General features: G+C 40.1%; 1 protein-coding gene across 1 annotated transcript in view; it reads right to left on the reverse strand.

Annotated features, from left to right (window-relative positions):
- slc45a4a (solute carrier family 45 member 4a) overlaps positions 1–14,978 on the reverse strand; it is a gene marked incomplete at its 5' end in the record, with an annotated part of 35,937 nt that extends 20,959 nt beyond the window's left edge. Inside the window, one exon of the mRNA XM_083523592.1 lies at positions 14,654–14,978. Coding sequence (XP_083379718.1) covers positions 14,654–14,978 — 325 coding nt within the window. The remainder of the gene's footprint in view (positions 1–14,653) is intronic.
- Between the last annotated feature and the right edge of the window lie 5,003 nt (positions 14,979–19,981).

Below are 19,981 nucleotides of genomic sequence, written 5' to 3' on the forward strand. Positions count from 1 at the left end.
TTTAAGAAAAAAAATGGTTTATTTAGAATTTGATGGCTGCCACATGTCTCACTAAGGTTGGGACAGGACCATGTTTGGTGCTGTGTAGCATTACATTTTTCTGTATACATCTGTGAACTGAGGAGACCAATTGCTGATATTTTGGGAGAGAAATTTGGTCTCATGTGTATCTTATACAGGATTCTTGCTGCTCAACAGTTCTGGATGTTCTTTGTTGTGTTCATGATGTGCCAAATGTATTAAAATGGTGAAAGGTCTAGACTGCAGGCTCTTCTACAACGAAGTCAAGCTATTGTAATATATGCGGTATGCAGTTAGCACTGTCTTGCTCAAATATGCAAGGCCTTTCCGGAAAAAGACGTTTTCTGGATGGAAACATTTATTGCTCTAAAACCTGTATATACTGTTCAGCACTTCCAAACATGAAAGCTGCCCATTTCACAGGTACTTATGCACTCCCATTCCAGCAGAGATGCAGCTGATAATAAGCCAGATAGTCCCTCTCCTCTTTATTCCAATTAGCTATGGGATGAATTGGGTCTTGATAAGAGTTCAACCATAGGCCAAAGATTTGGAATCTGATTTTATATATATATATATATATATATATATATATATTATATATATAAAAATTTCTTCCATTTATTCACTATCTAATTTTTGTGCTTTTCGTACTTCGTTCACCACTGTTTACCACGGTCCACACAGTGTAATCTGAATTTGGGGTGCACATACGTGGTTTTGTTTCTTTGGCCAGTGATAAACCATGTTGACATTCTTATCCCATGCGCTACAGAGGTTGTAGAACGAAATTAAGTTGTAAAACACTGTAGTATTCCTTTAGACCTACAATACATAAACATCGAGAAGCTGCAAATTAATAGACATAGTTTAGGATTACTGAGGCATGTTTTTACTTTAGGAGATTTCAGGGGCTCAGAACCTTAAGGCATGTTTACACAGGAGGAATTGTAGCTAATCTTAGTTTTCTGGTCTTTAGTTCTCCTTGGAAACCTTTAAGCTCCTCCTACAGTGTAAGTACTTTTTGGCAGACAACTCAAACCTCTTACCTGGTTTTATAAATCCCTCAGTAGCATGGCAAAGTAGAGCAAGGCTTATGTAGCCCTTGCTTTTTCACAGCTATGAGCAAAGGATATTTGGAAGTCTAGTGGTCACAGCAGAATTGTGCATTTGTGGTGCTAAATGCTACAGTACATAAAATAAGCAAACACAATACAGAACATGAATCAATAGTAACTGGTTTATCTCTACAGGGAAATTCTGTTATTCACAAATCCTAGCTTCCCAGGAATGTACAGTCAGAGTACTGGGTCATTCAGACAGGATTAAGGGAAAATCTCTTTAACAAGAACTACATAGTTCCTTGACTGGTTCCTAGTTTTCTTTTACACTACATTGTAGCTGTAGGAATGCTAAAAGCAGCAGATTGGCACTCTGGGACTTGAACCTGTAACCACGGTAACCCAGAGTACTGAGGCAACACTTATAATTGCAGAACATTCCTACAATGTAGTCAGAAAGATAACCAGAAACCTGTCTCATACAGGAACTGTAAAGTTCTTGCTGAGGAGCGTTCAAGAAAATCCTATAGTTATGAAAGCTAGGGGAAACAAACGCAACAGTGTCAAGCTGAGCTACAAAATCATCTAAAACCAGACTTTGCTTAAGAAACTCAGGAAAACAAAAGAGCAGGTCTCACGCTGTGTTCCAAGCGGCTCTTGGAGAACAGCCAATGCACCTGCCACAGATTTCCACTTTCAACACTTTTTTCTAAGCAGTGTAAATGTGGAGTGTGTGCTCAGTGCCGGCATGAGTAGTGTATCCTCAGCAGCCGTGAGAAGAACCTTCTAGAAGCGTTTCTCAGGGTCAGAGTGGAAGAACAGCAACGTGACCGTGTGCGTACACCAAAACAGAGGTACCTAAGGTCCGGCTTGACTCGGAGGTTGAGAACTTCCTGCTTCCAAGCATTATATTTGCACCAGCGTCCACCAAGTCACTTCCTCTTCTGACCAAAATAAACTGTTTTTATTTTTTATACAAGTGGTGGGCTTTGTTCATGTTCCACAGAGATTGTGAGATTGTTCATGTTCCATTGAGATAAATGGGATAGACTGGAATTAGCCTGTGAACAAGTTGTTTTTTTTCCCTTGTAGACTGCAATGAGTAAACATCCAAACAGGAAAGTCGTTGATCGTAGTAAATAACGGATTTTTTACCCCCCTTGCCGAGTTGAAAATGACTAACAATACTGAGAGCATGGTGAGTCGCAGGACTCCAGGAAATGGTGAGAGACACATGGGCAGACGGAAAGAAAGAGGGAGGGAGAGAGAGAGAGAGAGAGAGAGAGAGAGAGAGAGAGAGAGAGAGAGAGAGAGAGAGAGAGAGAGAGAGAAAAAGAGAGAGAGAGAGAGAGAGAGAGAGAGAGAGAGAGAGAGAGAAAGATTAAGTTTATTTCAATTAAAATCATGAAAAACAGGAATCAACTAACATACATCATCATGTGTCTATATACAGCTGAGATATTGATAACTTGCATGTGAATGTCCTAATAATTTATTCTAGCACACACACACACACACACACACACACACACACACACACACACACACACACACACACACACACACACACCTAATGTATGTCCACCTAAATGCAGTCATTCACACTTCAGTGAAATTGAATTAAGATATACAGGACTGCATTGCATGTGTGTGCATATATATACAAGTGTGTGTGTGTGTGTGTGTGTGTGTGTGTGTGTGTGTGTGTGTGTGTGTGTGTGTGTGTGTGTGTGTGTGTCTGTGTGTGTGTGTGTGTGTGTGTGTGTGTGAGTGTGTAACAGAAAGCGAGAGTAGTGAAGCCTGAAGCACTCCTTCGCCGGACCATTAGACACATTAGCAGCAGGAAACAGGTGCTTTCTCTTTTCCTTTCTCCCTCTCTGTCAGGACACTTACAGGCAACTTGCACAAAAAAAAACAACGTCCGAAATAAACTACTGCTGCTTCGCTAATTCAGTTTATATTTATCTTTGTGAGTTTTGGAGTATGCATTATTGTGTGAGTCCCGATGCCCAATAACCAACCTAGATCATGCACTTACATAATAAATATATAATAATAAAAATTGAATTTTTTACCTCACGATTAGACAAAATATTCTGGATTCTAATTGGTGGGAATGTTTGCATTTTTTTTTTTATAAAAATTCTCATTTATACAACTGAGCAGGGCCCAAGAATTGCAGGTTGGCATGGCTGGGATTTTAACTCATGACCTTTGCCTTCAATGTCCAATGCCTTAACAACTAAACTACCACCTCCTATAGCAACAGCCAGTTCCAGTGAATTGATTTAAAAAAATAAAGAGCACTGATTATATCTTCATCATGGCACCTGTTAGTGGGTAGATTTATTTATTATGCAGTAAGTGAACATTTTGTCCTCAAATTGATATAAGAAGCAGGAAAAATGTGCGAGCGTAAGGATTTAAGCGAATTTGATCAATTGTGACGTCTAGACGTCTGGGTCAGAGCATCTCCAAAACTGCAGCTCTTGTGGGATGTTCCTGCTCTGCAGTAGTCAGTATCTATCAAAAGTGCTCCAAGGATGGAACAGTGTTGAACCGGCGACAGGGTCAAGAGCGGCCAAGGATCATTGATACACGTAGGGAGCGAAGGCTGGTCTGTGTGGTCCGAACCAACAGACGAGCTCCTGTAGCTCAAACTGCTGAAGTTAAAGCTGTTAATGCTCAATGGATCAGAAATGTTTTGGCAGCAAAAGGGAGACAGACACAATATTAGGCAGGTGGTCATAATGTTACTCCTGGTCGGTGTATACCCTTCAATATGTCGACATATTCGGTCCAGTTTTTGTGGCATATACCTGAGACTTAATGAGGAGGAAACAATTAAAGGGAACCAGACTCAAATAGGAACCCATCCTCATCACCAAATGTCCAGTAATTACAGATCTAATATTGTTGAGGTTGTCAATTGATCATTATAGGGACTCATTTATGCCAAAATGAATAAAAACTTCAAGCGGTTAGGTGACATTACCCTTCTTGAGTGTGATCTTATACCTAACAATAAAACCATTTATCAGTATTTAAAACCCATTTGAAATCATAATAAACCTCAAACATTTGAAAGTATGGTATAAAATGATCTGTCCTCTCAGATATAGACAACAAAAAAAGATCTAGAAATCTTGGTTTCTGTTTCAGATTTCATGAATGCCATATTCTAAAACCCAAACCGTCCTGGAGATTTCCTAATCTTGGTCTGAGAAGATCTTCAAAAAGCAGTTACTGGTACGGTAGAACAAGAGGGCAGGGGGTTAAGCTGCCAAAAACAGTAAGGGAGTTGAGCAGGATACCTTGCGAGCATTGGCAGGCTGCTGGGTGATATGGGAAGCTCTCGGGTTACAGATTGCATTTGCCAGGAACTGAGCTTGGGTCTAGCAGATAGACGGAAATATGTAATGTTTATTTACACTGCACAAGATGACAACTAAACAAGGGGACAAATCTGCAATATATAGTCAATTATAGCCGGAATTTCCTAGTACACAATTAGTTCTATTTATTTCTAGAAAGAAGGAACATTCTCTGGCTAGAGAAGTAGACTATAGAGAAGTCAAAATAATTTTCATAAATGTCCCGGATTAATATTTATATTAGGTTTAAAAATATATACAGTATCTCACAAAAGTTAGTGTACCCCTCACATTTCAGCAACAATTTTAATATATATTTTCAGGGGACAATAATATAGAAAAATAACGGATATATTTTAGAGGAGTCAATGTGCAGCTTGTATATCAGTATATCAAGATTTACTGTCCTCTAAAAATAACATACAGCCATTATTGTCTAAATAACTATCAACAAAAGTGAGTACACCCCCAGATAACATGTCAAAACTGTGTCCAAAGTGTCAATATTTTTTTGTGAACATCATTGTTATCAAGCACTGCCTTAATACTCCTGGGTATGGAATTCACCAGAGCTGCACAGGTTGTTGCTGGGATCCTCTTCTATTTCTCCATAATGACATAACGGAGCTGCTGGATGTTACACACATGGCGCTTCTTCATCTTCCGCTTAAAGATGTGCTCAATAGGGTTCAGGTCTGGAGACATACTTGACCCCTCCATCACCTTCATCTTCAGCAAGGCAGTTGTCATCTTGGTGGTGTGTTTGGGGTCGTGATTATGTTGGAAAACTGCTGTTTGGCCCAGTTTCTGAAGGGAGGGCATCATGTTCTTCTGTTCTGCATGGTTCCAGTAATTTATGCTCTTGGACAGGTTGTTCTTCAGCAAACTGTTTGCGGGTTTTTTTGTGAGCAGCTTCAGAAGAGGCTCCTTCTGGGACGACGGACTGCAAACTGTTGTAGTGTGTGGCGTTTGGTCTGAGCACTGACATGCAGACCTTCTGCTTCTGCAAACCTTAGATCAATGCTGCAGCACTCATTCGTCTGTTTTTTGAAGCAGCTTTTGCACCTGACTCACAGCTTTGTGAGGTCTGTTCTGAGTGGAACCCGTCTTGGAAAATCTCTGTATGACCCTGATCACTGTACTGTAACTCAGTTTCAGGGTGATACTTACACCCATTCTTACAGAATCGGCATCTTTGTGGATAGCAACGATTCTAATTCTCAAATCCTCAGAGAGTCTTTACCATGAGGTCCATGTTGAACATCCAGTGGTCAGTATGAGAGAATTGGACTCAAAGCACCACATTTTAACTGCTCTCATACAAGATACACACATTTGTATGGTTCTGACAAGCAGACAAAAACATGAACATGATGAATAGGACATGTGGCATTGCAAAGTACAGCTGTTATCACTGAGGGTGTACTCACTTTTGTTGCCAGTTATTTAGACAATAATGTTATTTTTAGGAGGACAGTAAATCTATACTGCTACACAAGCTGCACATTAACTACTCTAAAATATATAATTTAAAAGATATGTTATATTTCTAGTATTGTCCCTTGAGAGGTTTATACTAAAATTGTTGCTGAAATGTTGTACATTTCACTTTATTCAAGATAATGGAACTTAATAAGACGTCTTTGCAGTTTAAAGGTAATGCTGGATTTTGTGAGTGAGTGAGTGAGTGAGTGTGTGACAGTTAATAAGTGTATAAATAAGTGTATGTAATTGAAATTGTGTGACTGTGTGTGTGAGTGAGTGACTGTGTGGTTAAATATGTAAGTGTGTGATTGAGGGTCTGTAAGGGTGTGTGTGCGCGTGCGTGTGTGAGTGAGTGAGTGAGTGAGTGTAAATATGAGTGTGTGTGAATGACAATCTGTAATGTTGTGTGTGTCAGTGAGTGGGAGTAAATATGTGAGTGTGTGTGAATGAGGGAAAAAGCAACTGCGACAGAACTGAGGTGAAACATGAGGTAGTAAATCACGAAAGCACAACATCATGCACAATGGGCCAAGGCACATGACGTCACAACATCACTGCAGTGCGCTCTTCTAGTGTGTACGGAGCCATGATCGTGTGCTGCCTCGAAAAATCGGTTAATTCAGAAAACTGATAGTCCCCACAGGGTATCATTAAAACTGAGTGGCGCTGTGACGCGCACAGAGAAAAAAAAAAAGGAAAAAAAATAAGACACACTTCTGAGTCAGCTCTATTATGTAACACTGCACCACTACATCAGGCATAAACAGGACAATGAGTGAATTCCTCCCTCCCCTCCCCTTACACACACACATAGCTGCAGAGAGATGGGAATGCATCGTATAAAACATACAGCGCACTGCAGAAAGCCAGAGCAGTGGCGGGAGCCTCGAAATCACACCAGGCTCTTACGCAGCTCAGCACCTTGCACTTCCCCTGTGCACCATGGAGAAATAAATCCACACAGGTTCTCACAGAACCCACCGCTTCCTGCCTTTGTGGTTCCAGATGGCCGAAGGTGACGGGGCCACGGGCTGTATTGGAGATTTAAAAAAGGCGAACAAATGGAGTCATTGTTTAAGCGAAAGTGATGAAAATCCAGTCGGCAAGAAGTTCATGTGAACAGCGGACAGCCGCGTCATGATGACGCAATACTCTTCTATTCCACTAGTCAGTAACAAAGATATAGAGTCACAATAGGATGTGGACAGAATATGTACACATAAAGAGATTATATATGTGCAGCCGTGATGGAACAGGGTAAAAGATAGACGTTGGTGATGAAGAATGTGTTTTTGAAGACGCTCAGTCATCCAGGTGGAAAGGATTATGATTATATTAATAATTAGTGAGGAGGTTGTGTCCTTTTATAAATATTAGATGAACAAAAATATTTAGAAAATCTGGTTGGACGGAAACGTTTCACCACTCAACAAAGGCGCTTCTTCAGTCTGAAGGAAGTTGGAAAATTAGCAGGATTCAACAAGTTGAGGATCCCTCCCTGTATAGCCTCCTCGTTAGGATGCAACTACCCCAGAGGCGGAGAATAAGGGGAAAGAAGTATAGAGGGGTAATGACCAGAGGTCTTTTTGGGGATGGATGCTTCAAGATGATCAAGACCTCTTTATACGTCCACCAGAAAAGCCACCTCTATGGGGACCACCTATACTTCTATAGACTCTTGCCTTACTCACCGTTTCTCGGGTAGTTAAATCCTAACAACTCCTTCTTGTCCCGTAACGAGGCTATCCAGTGAGAGAAGGATCTTCAACTCTAGAGCATCCAAATTTGTGGAATCCTGCTAACTTCCCAACTTCCCTTAGACTGAATAAGTTGTTTGAAGTATGGTTGATGGAACAGGTTTGGAATCCCAAGTTTAAGTGGAGGGAAAATTTCAAGCTACAGCATCTAAAGAGATCCTATACATTTGTGTGCCTTCAGCTTTGTGGTACCAGTTTGGGGAAGAACCACACACACGACTAGAAAAGTCAGATGTCCCAATACTTTTATCTATATAAAAGTATGTTAATGTTCTAATTTAACATCTTGGAGTAAAATGTATCTGTTTAGGGGGGAAAAAAGGCTCAGTCCTGACTTTTTCCATATGTATTTTAACAGGTTATGATCAATAATTACAATACAAGTAAACATCTGTCCCCATCAGCATTATCTATCTGAATCTAGTATAATTTATCAGTTCTTCTTCTTCTTCTTTCGGCTGATCCCATTAGGGGTCTCAACAGTGGATCATCCGTCTCCACACCCCCCTGTCCTCTACATCTGCCTCTTTCAACCCAACTACCTGCATGTCTTCCCTCACCACATCCATAAACCTCCTTCTTGGTCTTCCTCTTTTCCTCCTTCCTGGTGGCTCCATCCTCAGCATTCTCCTACTGATATATCCCATGTCCCTCCTCTGCACATGTCCAAACCATCTCAATCTCACTTCCCTCACCTTGTCTCCAAAACAGAATGATTTATCAGTTTTAATATCCAAAAATAAAATCATGATATTGAATATTGAAAAATATTATTCCAATTATTTGTATTACTGTATCAATAAGGGGCAAATAACACAGATATATTGTGATTTTGGGATCAAATTATGTATAGAGGTATTAAATGGTCATCAATTAAGCAATAAAAAAAAATAAAATAAACCATAATTCACGAATCAGGATTCTGTCAATATTTTATCCATTTTGGAAAAATCAAGCAAAACACCAGAGCCTGGACCTGGTATTGTTCAAGTGCTAATACTGACACTCTCAAGACTAGGATGAGGACCATCAGATGCCCAATCTAGGGCCAAATCAAAGGTTACAAAGGGGAAATTTTGGCCTGCAGGCCCTAATTTGGGCATCTCTGATACACACACAGTCATCATCCTGGTATGAGTGTCAGTATTAAGATGTGAACGGGACCAGGTCCAGGCTCTTGTGCTCTGCCTGATTTTTCCAAATGGACAACCTATTGACAGAATTTACAGCCAATGGGTCTCAATCAAGTTTGATTTTTGGCTCTTCATAAAAATATATACACAATCTGATCAATATGATCATATTCGACACACTTTGTACGTATACACAGCAACATTTACCAAATTAGAAAGCAATCCCTGACACCAAACATGCAATCTGCATAACATAGAATATAATACATTTATGTCACTTATCAGGGCACTTGATGATGTCCAGACAATTAAGTGTACAAGGCTTTTACCCCTTTTATAGGAGAGAGATAGAGAGGTCCCCTGGTGGTCTAGTGGTTAAGATGCAGCGCTCCCACCGCTGCGACCCGGGTTCGATTCCCGGTCAGGGAACCATCCCCAGATATTTATCCGGTCCCAAGCCCGGATAAATTGGGGAGGGTTGCGTTAGGAAGGGCATCCAGCGTAAAACATGTGCCAAATTAAACGTGCGGAGGATCCGCTGTGGCGACCCCTAACGGGAGAAGCCGAAAAGAAAGTTTATAGGAGAGAGAGAGAGAAAGAGTGGGTGAAAGCACAATCTGTCTCATGTAAATAAACAAAACAGAAGTCTGTTCTGGTTTGGGCCAAAAATGCTCCAATAAAAGTAATTGTGGAGCACTCAACATGGTTAAAAATGTTTTTGTGTGTGTGTAATGCTTGAAATCAATAGGCTATCAAGAAGGGTTGCAAACACCACTCATTTCTTATTCAGAAGGAAAAAAAGCTGAAACACACACACACACACACACACACACACACACACAAAGACGATTGCCACCCATCCTGGTCAGCAGAGTTGTGGGATGGGAAAAACCTCATAATCTCAGCTAAGAACCAACTAGAATCAGCTGAGCCACACATTCCCACCACAGCTTACGCATCAGATATTTTCCCTGGCCGTGCGCTTATTCCTCCCTGTTCTGTGCTGATAAACACCAGAGATCATGGAAGACTCCTGTCTACAGCTGCACATCCATTTCACATGTGTGCCGGCTCACATTTCACACAGAACTCATGAGAAGCATCAATGCACTTGCTAAAGCTGCAACATGCACGTAGACAGTGCATGTTAAAGATTCATATGTGAGACGATTCGAAGTTTGTGTCGACTCAACACAATGTGGATTAATGAAAAAAAAAAAGGGATGCAATGCAACTTAATATGGTGCAGATACTTCACTTGTATTTCTTTGCTTCAGACAGCAAATCATCAACTTACTTCAGTGCCATCTGAATTCTAAAGCATTTTACAAACACGCCTTTTGTAGTGCAAAAAGAAAAAAAAGATAAAATAAAACCAGATATCCTTTTTCTGTTGTGTCTCCAGGAAAATGCAGATCTACCTCTGCCATGTTAGTCTGTATTTAATGTGACTCTCAGGACACGCTGCGGTTTCAGAAGTCAATTATTGTCACTTTGTATAAGTGACAACACAAGTGTATAGTGCAACTAATCTACTTAGAGTAGTATTATAATTATATTTAAATTATAATAATTTAAAAATAATGCATATCACTGAATATTACCTTCATGCCATTTTTAAAGACCATGCATCATACCATCCTTTGATTGTGAACAATATATTATTTCATATGAATGCAGAGGAAAATCACTACTGTGTGGCATGAATTTGGCATCAAACGTAAACAGTCAGCAAACTGCCTACATCATTAACCCAGAGGCGACATGTGCAGTTTAAGCTTAGTAGACAAAAACCTAATCTTGTGATGGACAGTTCAGTCGTCGGCATGACGTCAGTGATAATCAGGTCACAGCCGTTACGGAACTTTCTAAAGTGTCATGCCATCCAATTAGCTTATCGTGCATCGCCCTGATCACCCAGTCTTCTTCTTAGCATCCTGTTTGCTAAGAATGCACATAAGAAAATGTGTCCTTCTACATGAACATACACAATATAGACAAACGCACTGGGACACCAGACTTTTTTTTAGCTTTATACGTCTTCCCCAAAGTTGAAGGCACACAGTTGTGTACAATATCTTTGGAAGATTCACTTGGGCTTTGAGACCCGAACCTGTTCCTCCATGACAACATGCCAGCTTCATGAAGATCTGCTTTCCACGGGGTGGAATGTAAGATCTCCTGCTATAGATCTGCAACACTAGTAAACACCTCTGGGGTGAATTTTTCACACTGACTGCACCCCAGGCCTCCTCACCTTACATTACCTACATCAGTACATGACTTTACACTCTTGTTGATAAATGAATCCCACATGAATCTCCACAAATTCGAGTGGACTATCTTTCCAGAAGAGTGGAGCTAATTATTAATGGTGAATGGAGACTAATTGTGGAATAGAAGGTTTAAAAAACGAATGCTCAATTCTGATTGGTCAGAAGATGATGATTTTTCTAAAGCAGTAGCTTGAATAGTAGAGACAGCTGACATTTAAATCACATGAATTATGGACTTGTGGAAAGTCTTCAGGGAGGAGGACGTTGTGATTTCTTAGTTTCCTGCTATACGTGGTTCTTTTCCAAACTGTTTCCACAAAACTGGAGGCATTTAATTGTTCAGGACGTCTTTAGATGCGCTATAATAAAATTGTGCATTCACTTGAACTTGTTCCAGCATGGCAATGCCCCTGTGCACAAAGTAAACTACTTGAAGATCTGGTTTACATGGTTTGGAGAAGAAGATCTTGAGTGGGCTGCTATAGAGCTCTGATCTTATCCTTACTGAACACCTTTGGGATGAATGTGAACACTGACTGCACCCCAGTTCTTCTCACCTACACCAGTACCTGCCTTTCATAACACCCTTGTGGCTGATGAACACAAATATCCATTAGCACATTCCAAAATATAGTGGAACATCTTCCCAGAAGAATGGAGGGAATTATAAGAGCAAATTGGGAATATATGTGGAATGCACTGCTCAAAAATCACATACTGTACTTCTGACCAGATGACCCAATACTTTTGACAATATCTATCTATCTGTCCGTCCGTCCGTCCGTCCGTCCGTCCGTCCATCCATCCATCCATCCATCCATCCATCTCGTCCGTCCGTCCGTCCGTCCGTCCGTCCGTCCGTCCGTCCGTCCGTCCGTCCGTCCGTCCGTCCGTCCGTCCGTCCGTCCGTCCGTCCGTCCGTCTGTCTATCTATCTATCTATCTATCTATCTATCTATCTATCTATCTATCTATCTATCTATCTATCGCGGTGACGTGCCGATGCTAATAAATGAATATAAAACATTTTAAAGGAAGCACAAAGTACACTGAATATGATGCTGAAGCAGTTAAACTCTTCCGCGTGGCTGCCACATTGTTCAGTCAGGAGAAACCCAAGAAGCCATGCAGAATGAAAACCCAATTACAGCACAGTGATATTCCCTAACTATTCCTTACAATACCATGGGTCATTCAGAAGTCATTCATTCATAATTCTAAGAAGTGTAGGATTTGGCATTTATCTTCTTAAAGATAAATAAATATCACAGCGAGAACAAAAAGAAACAGGAAAAAAACTGGAAAAAACGGTCTCTTGCGAACTTCTCAATGACAGATTAAGAGAAAATTCAAGGTATGTAGACAGATTTACTAAAACAATAAGGTGTATCACTTGTTATAAACTTGTAATAAACAGCTCCAGGTTTCGGCATAGAGTATGTATTAATTGTATGCATTATTTATTTAATATCCTGGCAACCTAATTAATGTTTCTTCTTGCTGGATTAATCCAGGAGTGTGTGAGTGTGAGAACCTTCTATTTCACCAACACACAGTTTCACAGCCAACAAAAGACCTGCCTTTGCGTCAATGTGTGTAACACTATCCATATGGTGCCAAGTGGATTTCCACTTGGCACCATATGGATAGTGTTACACACTATCCATATGGTGCCAAGTGGATTTCCACAAGCTCACTTTACCGTGTGCCCACCATAGCCCCCCCCCCCTCCTACCACCCCCACCAAATGCCCCACAATGTACCTTAGTAAAACACCTAAAGCAAATCTCCAGCATTAGTTGTTTGCTGATGATGCTTCTAAAAGTCTACCTTTCCCTCTTTTCCTCTCACTCTTTCCCTCTCATTTAAGACTCAAAACACTTTCAGTGCAAATGGGAAAGGGAACTCTTTAAAATTAGGCTCGATATTTTGCTTATTGATCTGTTTCCAGGCTTTTCTAATTAGGTAGCTGCTAATTGCTGTTGTGTGTGTGTGTGTGTGTGTGTGTGTGTGTGTGTGTGTGTGTGTTTGTGTGTGTGTGTGTGTGTGTGTGTGTGTGTTTGTGTGTGTGTGTGTGTGTGTGTGTGAGTGAGTGAGAGAGATACCAGCTGAGTGAGATTTCTTCAGTCTTTTGAGCCATGAAAAAAAAAAGAAAAGGGATGAGAAAACCTAAAGCCACTAGAAAAAGTATAAAAAAATAAAATAATATTACCCTCAGGGATCAAATTCCCTTTCACAAATTCCACAAATATCCCTTTTGAGCTCAATAACACAGATCCAACTATAGTTTTGACATTTAAATAATTTGCTAACTTTGGTTAAAACTTCATATGGATGGATGAATGAAATAAGAAAAAGGAAAGATGGATTATAGTAAAGCGTTTGGATGGATAGATGGATGGATGGATGGATGGATGGATGGATGGATGTAACTTAAGTGTTCTGATGGATAAATGGATAGATGAATGGGTGGATTCAAAAATGGATATAAGAAATTTTGGTAACCAGTTCAATTGGATGGATAGATGAAATAATGGATGGATGAGATTTTGTAGAGATTTCGAATGGATAAATGGACGGATACATGGCTGGATGGATGAATGGATAGATGGATGGAATTTTAGTAGAATGTACAGATGGATAAATAAAAGGATTCATTCCATTCTGATTAGTTTTTCACATTTATTGATGTGTAAATAAAAAAAATATATGGGTCAATCAGATCGATACTATTATATAATACATGAATAATCAAATGCCTGACCATGTAATAATCAATGTTCTAATCGAATTTGATTTCAGCTGCACAATCATCATTTACACCAACAAATATCTTAGTGAGGAGTAAATATATTGGCTTTCCACATGTATCTATTTCTTCACAGTGGGTCAGCTCCTGTCTCACAGGCTACACTTTGGGTTGGACTTCAGGAGTGCTTCAGAGGTGAATGAAACTTCTCTCAGCCAGTTGTTGAGCAGCTTTTGGGGGCATGCGACCCTACAGCCTATAGGAATCTAGTTTAGAAACTGGGTGTAAATGAAACCCAGCGAGAAATCTGACCTACAGAAGGCCACAAGGTGGAAGGCATGTACTCAAGGTTTTATTTTAAACACGTCCAAATAGAAAAGCTATTAATAACACCTTGGGGTATAGAATTTACAAGCCTCTATAAATGTTTCCTATCATTATGTCCTCGGCAATTTTTGTATTTGCTGTCTGAATTGTCTTCAGGGGTGACTGATATAAATGGATACCAGATTGGAGAAATACATTTATATGCAATTAAAATGAGCTGTTTGGTGATGAGTTAGAAGAATAATACGCAACATGGCATACCTACGTCCTGTCCAATGGATATTTATGTCTAAGAGAGATCTCTTCATCTCTATTTAGCTGAGGAGCTCAAACAGTGACAAGAGCAGAAAGTGTTGATTAAATGGATATGAATGTGTACAAATCTTTTCTATAACTGTAAATATAAAACAAAAGACCATAACAAAATGACCGTCAAAGGACTGAAAACTCAAAGGATAAGCAACAACTTACCAATTTGCAGCAGCACGGGAGTCACCAGGGCTGTCTCCATTGCGTAGCAGAACTCTCGTCCGAACATGATTGCTCCGTTCATAACCCACTGGCGCAAAGGGATGCTGTCTATAGACCCCTCACTCGCTGACTCCTCCTGATTCTCCTGGTCCCGTGCAGTGGCTCCATTCCCCGCGTCGGCCCGGTCCCGACCTCCTCCTCCTCCACCTCCTCCTCCTCCACCTCCGTCCGAGCCTCTGCTAGCCACCTTAGCAGGGACCACCACAACCTCCTGCACCTGCATAGCATCCGCATCAGCGTTCTGGGGCGCCATCGTCGTCAGCATGCAATCGGCAATGGAAGGACACCTTGATTTTACAGGCGTGCAAAAATTCCCAAATCGAAAAGCCGGATCAATTCAGAAGGTGAACGGAACGCCTTAGAATCCGAGCTGCTCCTTTTGATAATCGAAGTACACTGTTGAGAGGAATTCGAATGCTCAATGCGCAGAATACATTCCGTTTGGGTTCCTCAAGGGCATGCCAGGAAGCTCTTAGAAGAACTTGGTCAGGTTTTTTGGTATGCACCCGTGAGGGAGATATGGCTTCGTCATGAGGTTGCTCACTTCGGGGTGAGCAAGTGTATACATGAGGTTGTATGTAAGTGATTGTAGGAGTGTGTGTGTGTGTGTGTGTGTGTGTGTGTGTGTGTGTGTGTGTGTGTGTGTGTGTGTGTGTGTGTGTGTGAGAATAGGAGCGTGTATATATGTGGTGTGTGTAATGGTGAAGGTGTGTTTACTGTCTATTAGAAATAGTAAAAATCCATATAATTTGCCATTCAGTTAATACTAGTTTCATGATTTCGGTGGAGGAGGTGTTGAAGAGAGAGGGCAGGCAGCGGGCCGCAGGGTAGGACACACAGCTGGGAGCTCGCCGGTGAATCCCCATCGAGTGGCTTATCAATCTGCCTCACACAGAGAGAAAGAGAAGAAAGAGAGGGGGAGAAAGAAGTGGAGATGTTAATGTTTTCTGGCCTTCAAAATAATTCAGATTATTACAGGCATCTCAGAGCTACTGAAAAACTTCATCCTCCTTCGTTAGCTAGTTGTTTAGTATGATGAGTATTGAATTCCAGCTGTTCCGCATGTTTTAGCAAGCTTTATATCAGAACGATCAGCAGGTTTATGTTAAATGAAACACATAACTTGACACTGGATAGATAGATAGATAGATAGATAGATAGATAGATAGATAGATAGATAGATAGATAGATAGATAGATAGATAGATAGATAGATAGATAGATAGATAGATAGATAGATAGATAGAGATAGATAGAGATATAGATAGATAGATAGATAGATAGATAGATAGATAGATAGATAGATAGATAGATAGATAGATAGATAGATAGATAGATAGATAGATAGATAGACAGACAGACAAACAGACATACAGACAGACAGACAGACAGACAGACAGACAGACAATTCACTTATTTGTCATTCATTAATTCTTTCCATTTTTTAATGTATTTTCACATTTATTTATTCATTTTTCACTCATTTAATTAGTTTGTCCATTTATTAATTAATTATCCATCCATCCTACTTAAATTAATGATATTTTACATTAATTCATTCATACTTTTATTAATTCTATATTGTTCCATTAAGTAATTCATTCATTATCCAATAATTTTTCCATTTATTAATTTATTCATGCATTTATTTTCAATTTATTAACTTAGTTTGTTAATTCATTCGTTTCATTCATTTATTATTTTTTTCATTAATTTATTCATTCATTTAAGTTCCATTACTTTTTTTTTTCATAATTCCATCGACTAATTTATTCATTTGTTTATTGATTTGTTCATTCATTCATTTTTTCTCTCTCTCTCCCTCTCTTTCACAGGTTTACATTAAAATTGAAATCCCTCTAAAGCTCCTCGGACTGTATTCCAGTGGCTCATGGCTGGGATTTGAAGACGTCCTGATATGGTGAGCAATGTGACTCTTTGAGAACATTGCCTCTTCAAATTGCTCTGTACTTCAGAGTCCCTTTGCTGTCCTCAAAACACTCATGGGCATTAGCGCATTTAGAGGAATTGTGCAGGGTCTCAACTCTGTGTGGAAGTAAAACCATGCAGAAGCAAATCCTGCCAAAAAATACTCGACACATGAAAGCATGGACACGTTAACGCTTATTAAACCTATTAACGCGCTTGAACACCAGGTACACAAATCCACATGGATATGATGATGAGGTCATGTGCCTCTTTCTGTTCAGGCCCATACAAACTTTGGCCAGGTTTGTCACATGCACTCTGGGGCTGATGAAGCTTTATAAGCGTAAGGTGACTGCAGTTGGTGAGGTGCCGAGTTACACATGACTGGAAAAGTCTATGCAGAGTAAAGGACCTGAAAGCGGATGTACACCACAGCCCTGAGGAATTCTCAATTTCTGGTCAGAACGTATTGATTAATTTCCCCAGCAGATCTAATAGTTCCAATAGTCTCCAATGTTTATTCCAAAATGTTATCGCATCCTATAGTAAAAATTGGCCTGTTTTGGTGGAAGGTCTTCTTTGGTCTACTTCACAGTCTCACGATGAATTCTGCTGGAGCAAAAATTTTCATTTACAATCTCATAAAACCAGTCGATCCGTCAGCAGCTGTGTCTTCAACACCTGAAACATGACTCATTTCTCACACAGGGGTCCTTTTTCCATTCTCAGCTATCTGGTAACGATAACACGTCTCAATCACTCTCCGGCATATCGGCTACCTGAGCAGCGTGAGACTGAGCCTCTCCTCCCAGTGGTGATGCAACCAATCTATCTATATAAATAGTTTTTCGCTAGGGGTGCCACTGGAGAGGCCAGGGATCCACCTATAGCTCCTGTAAGCAACATCTAACATCCACATTTATTATGTGCATTACTTGTGCAAAATGTACATTTATTGCACAGAATTTAGTCGGCACTTTGCTAACGGCGAGACTTTAAATACAACAAAATAAAACGATAAACCGGCATAAAAACTGATATTTTCTAAATATAATAATAAACGTGAATCCACTGTGTTGTTGTTTGTTCTTTTTGCTCGGTTGGGGGTTTGAATTTAGTGGTAATGTATTGTGTGTTAGCGGCCGGAGCAGCCCCTTTAAGAAGGTAGAGAATGGAGGTAAGACATGTGACCGAGGCATCATGACATGCATCAAGAGTGAGTCATAGACAAATGTGGCAGAGAAAATCTGGTAATTTTCCAAAATAAAACATAGTTCAGAATCAGATAATAAATAAAACGGAAATAATGTAAGTTATGTATTCTTTCTGTGCGGCCCGGTACCAATTGACCCACGGACCGGTGCCGGTCCTCGGCCTGGGGGTTGGGGACCACTGCCCTAACAGATATACAGTATACATTGTATTGGTCGGCAGAAATCAGGGATGTTGTCATATTTGCCACTGATCCTCTAATAAAAACTGACATCCCCATTAACACCCCTTTCTCCAAGGACAAGAGACACATATTGTCTCAGAGAGATCATGACAAACACAGGTAGGCACCGATCGACTGCATTAGTATGGGAGGCAGCACCACGACTCCTTCGATCTATAATTTACAGTCTAAGCAGGGAACGAGTAGCTCGTGTATGGACTGCACCTTCCTTCTGTGTCTCAACATTTTTTCCACCGCAATCAGAGCTCACAGATTTACACGGTGTCGTCGCCATGAGGTTGATGCAGATTTTATGCTTTCACGATAATTGATATAACGTGATTTCAGCATTCACAAAACATATTCAAAGGGTTTCAGGTTCCACCAACTATCAACCTCATAAAATCACGTCCTATTCTTGTCTCTGTGCGCCGATAAATTACATCTACAAAAGACGGTGTCTCATGAAGATGGGACTTTTGTGTAAAAACATTAGAAATCATGGATTGGATCGAGTTATAGAACTGAGAAGGTTCAGGAATAAAAAGAGGGTTCCTGCAAGCTTGGATTGCTTTAGTGTTTAGTAATGGGCTGCAAATTGAGAATGAAATAACTCTAAACAATAAAGGACAAGCTAAAAGACATGCTGCTGGAGAGAACATCCAGCTATTCTTAACATTCTACCGAATGCATTAAGAGAACGAATGAGTTTACATAATACATTGGATAGACATCAGGTAGACAGTGTGATGCAATGAGATCTGATATGCAGCATCCCTGATGCAGATCAGGTACAATCTTTGGGTCTACTCTCTCACATTTTGCCTGCTTAATTATTCAGGACGGGTTAACAAGGAACTCTAATCCCGTAACCTGGGCCTGGGACACTGCAACTAGAACACGATGTCCTCCAAAGCGGTCAAGTGTCTGGGACAACATGATGAGTTGAAATAAAAGCCCAATAATAAACCATTTTAAACTTAATAAGCACTCGGTAAAAAAAACAACTATGCTTCTTATTGAAACATCTTTCCAGTGCGAATGAGCTATTAGGGATAAAAAGGGAAGGAAATATAAAACGAATAGAGATAAAATCATTCTGTAGAAACAGAAACCTCAAGGGAAATGCTTCACACTTATCCCAAACAGGCAGACACCCCGTTGTGTCCCATTTACCACGACTACTTTATAGCTAAGAACCTGACATTTTTTATTCTCCAGTGGCATCTTATCATTGCACAAAGAACGATTGAAGAAAATCCGAGTTTGCCTAGATGTCAATAAGGCAGGCTTCTCAAACACAACGCTTAGACACTTACAATCAAATCAAATTTTATTTTTAAAGCATGCTTAAATATGAACAGTGGTTGGCCAAAGTGCTGTACGTAATAGTACAAAGCCAGAAATAAAACAAAAAGATAAATGGAATTATAAAACACTGAAAGCACAGAAGAAAAGATCAGTTTTAAGTAGAAATTTAAATTCACTCAGTGTAGAAGCAGTCCTAATACGTAGAGGTACTGTAGGTTGTTCCACAGCTTGATCTCTTGATCCAAGTTAACCTAGATGGGTTATGAGGAAAAATTAGGTCAGGTAGTTATTTGTTGGCTTGGTTGCAGCGAGCTTTATAGACAAAAACTAGCATCTTAAAATCAATACAATAATTGACTGGCAACCAGTGCAACAAATGTAAAATTGGATGATGTGATCACGTTTATAGCCACTCGTGAGCAGACAGGCAGCCGCATCCCATCTGAAGATGAGTAATTGAATTGAAAGGTAGCCTGACATACAGTGAGCTGCAGTATGTGGAACTGAAGGTCAAAGCTATCGCTACTTAAAAATTATTTGACTTAGCCAACCGGCGTAAGTGATAGAAGCTGGTGTTAACTATGCTACTGATTT

This window comes from Silurus aristotelis, assembly GCF_946808225.1.
Source record: "Silurus aristotelis genome assembly, chromosome: 21".
NCBI lineage: Eukaryota > Metazoa > Chordata > Actinopteri > Siluriformes > Siluridae > Silurus > Silurus aristotelis.